The sequence below is a fragment of the Maniola jurtina genome, chromosome 4 (assembly GCF_905333055.1).
Source record: "Maniola jurtina chromosome 4, ilManJurt1.1, whole genome shotgun sequence".
NCBI classification, from domain to species: domain Eukaryota; kingdom Metazoa; phylum Arthropoda; class Insecta; order Lepidoptera; family Nymphalidae; genus Maniola; species Maniola jurtina.
This window is the reverse complement of record NC_060032.1, coordinates 9,303,032-9,306,170: the sequence shown is the minus strand read 5'-3', so window position 1 is coordinate 9,306,170 and position 3,139 is coordinate 9,303,032. Positions and strand designations below refer to the sequence as shown.

General features: G+C 36.5%; 1 protein-coding gene across 1 annotated transcript; it reads left to right on the top strand.

The window, feature by feature from the left end:
- The first annotated feature begins 372 nt into the window (after positions 1 to 372).
- Positions 373 to 2,909, top strand: LOC123864619 (KRAB-A domain-containing protein 2-like). Its single transcript, XM_045905203.1, has 2 exons — positions 373 to 2,508; positions 2,604 to 2,909. The coding sequence occupies exons 1-2, from the start codon at positions 724 to 726 to the stop codon at positions 2,784 to 2,786; spliced, it is 1,968 nt and encodes a 655-aa protein (XP_045761159.1). The 5' UTR covers positions 373 to 723; the 3' UTR covers positions 2,787 to 2,909.
- The last annotated feature ends 230 nt before the right edge of the window (positions 2,910 to 3,139 follow it).

The following is a 3,139-nucleotide window of genomic DNA, read 5'->3' as shown; positions in this document are numbered from 1 at the left end:
AAAGTTAGTAGCAAAGAAAAAGAATTCCAAATTCCATGATTAGTAGAGACTAGAGGCAAATAAATTTTTTATAAGTAACTAGGTTTTGTAGGTAGAAGTTGTGACAACTAGTTTTTTTGTTTATGTTCTTAACCTTGGTGTAAATATTTACCTGTTCTTCTTTACAAGTTGATCTGTTTCAACTAGTCCACACTCCATACCACTCTAAAATTTTGCAAAGGAACCCTTAGAGCGACTTAGCAGTACCTATTAAACCTGTCATGTAGCATTGAATAGGGTTGCAATTTTATCACACACTGGGCAGTCGGTGGTCGCAAAGTATTACAATATAACCTGAACAAACGGACCCGCGCAAGGGGGACGTTGGATTTATATATGTCATCGGAAAATAACAAGAACCGCTAGTTTAAAAATTTCCTAGGATATTTATAAACCTTCGTAGGATTCTAAACGAGAGATAAATTGTATTAATTTACGCTCACATTTTCGCAAATTGATAAACTTACGAAAATCACGCGTAAAATAAAAAGTAAGCAATAACCAAACGCCACGTGCGCTCTGATTGGTTGAATAAGTCACGTGCTCCTTCTCCACCGCCATTGTTCGCCACGGAACATAAACAAACCGGCTGCTCGTGTGTTTTTATAAAGTTTTTAATGTTGTAACAGTGTTGGAACTGTGAAAATAGTTTTATTTTAGTAGGGTTACTAAACAAGACCCATAATGAGTGACCTAGAAGCTGCGGACAGCCAAAATGGTGAAGATAGTACGGTAAATGCTAGAAAAATTGTTGACGAAGTGAAATTTACCACAGAGCTACGAAAGTTTTATAGTGGCTATAACCAAAATAGTAAGAAGTCGGAATGGACAGAGGAAAAAATTAAAAATGTAATTAAAATGATAGAAAATTTTAATAAAGCTAAAGTTTTGGGACGTCGGCCCACAGACAAAGAATACTATCACGCCAAAAAGTATGATATTATGACTTTTAGTGACGAAAAAGTCTTGATAGTGAAAAGGAAGTCTCAGCAAGATCCAGTGGTACAAATAGTTTCAAGCAATCAATACTATCAACGAATTCTCGATGCACATGTTGCTACAGGTCACGGACGCCGTGACAAAATTATTCACGCCTTGAAAGACAAGTACATGGTTCCAGTATTTGCCATAAATATTTTTCTCCAATTGTGCAATACTTGTCTTTCCAAGAAAAGTTTCCCTAAAACTGGGATAGTCGTAAAGCCACTCATTTCCGATGACTTCAATAGAAGAGGACAGGTAGATCTTGTGGATTTTCAATCATCTCCAGATGGGGAGTACAAATGGATGCTGCAGTACCAAGATCATTTGACCAAATTTTGTTTTTTACGACCTCTAAAGAGTAAAGAAGCAAAAGAAGTTGCAATAGAGATTTTGAAGATATTTTTAGAAGTTGGTTGTCCCATTATCCTCCAAAGCGACAATGGACGGGAGTTTACGGCATCAGTATTGAAAGAAATTGTAAGCTTATGGCCAGCTTGCAAAATTGTGAATGGAAGACCCAGATATCCCCAAAGCCAGGGAAGTGTAGAACGCTCTAACCAAGACGTGAAGAACATGATTCGGGCTTGGATGGTGGATAATAATTCCACTAATTGGTCAATAGGTTGTTACTTCGCTCAATTCCAGAAAAATTCGTCATACCATTCTACGATTGGAAGGACACCGTTTAAAGCCCTTTTTGGAGATGATCCAAGATGCGGTCTAACTTCTACGCGTTTGTCTAAGAATATAATTTCTCATTTTGAAATGGAAGAGGATTTGGAGAAGTTCTTAGAAACTACAAATGACAATGAACATAAGACTGTAAATGACGATGAAAGTATAACTTCCGATCGAGAAAATCTTCGTGAAACTCTTGATATTGCCACTGAGCCAATTATTATGCCAGAAAACATGACTGAGACTGAGAGAGTCAAAGTACTCATAGTTGGCAGTGAAAGCACGGTCACAAATACAAACCATATTTTGCACGACTTTGACATGATTGCACACGAAATCGAAGTTGGCGAATCAGATAGATTGTTTTGTCACATATGTAACAAGGAATCATCTGGAGCCCATACATGTATTAAATGTAAACTTATCACACACGTAATCTGTGGAGAGTCAACAGAAAATAATGACGAAGGATATGGTTCGCAGTTGATATGTAATTTGTGCGCAAACGAAATAAACATCCTGAGAGAAAGGAAGGACTCGCACTTGAATTTGAAAAGAGCAGCAGAAAAAATGACAGCACATTCATCCAAAAAATTCAGAAATATTGATGTTGGTTCTACTGTGTTAGTCGAAGTTCCAAAAGTAGATAGAGGGCCTTTAGATAGCAAGAATGTGGTCGGCAAAGTCATAGAGAAAAGGAATGAACTATACAAAGTTGGCACTTCTTTTGGAGTCATTAATGACTGGTTGCCTCGAAACGCTGTCCTTCCAACCCCAGGAGAAATTTTGATTGATGATCTTTCAGAGGTTCGATTTATATTTTTACTATTATACCTATAAACACGAATTCCATTTTTTATGTGCTATTTTTTTAATATTTTTTTTAATTAAATAATTTACAGACCAAGTTACCATTAAGAAAAATAGCTGCGATGTCTTCCTCATTTGGTGGGCAAGGAATGAAGCAATGCAACTGCAAAAAATATTCTAAGGGACAATGTTTATCGAATAAGTGCAATTGTAAAAAAGCTAATATTTTGTGTAATTCGAGGTGCCATAAATCTTTGACGTGTTGCAATAAGTAGATAATCGGGAACTCAATTCCGTTGCGATATAAACTTTTAAGTTTCAATTTCCTTATTTTTTTATTGTTTTGTTAATTTGTTACATGTTTTAAGCATATCCATACTAATATTATAAATGCGAAAGTGTGTCTTTTTGTCTGTCTGTCTGTCTGCTACGTTTTCACGGCTCAACCGCTGAACTGATTTTAATGAAATTTGGTACAGTGTTAGCCTACATCCCGGGGACGGACATAGGCTACTTTTATACCGAAAAATCAAAGAGTTCCTACGGGATTCTTAAGTGTCTATCCGTTTAACCGATTTATATGTGGTACAGAGGTAGCTTACGCCCCGGAAATTGACTTCGGCAATTT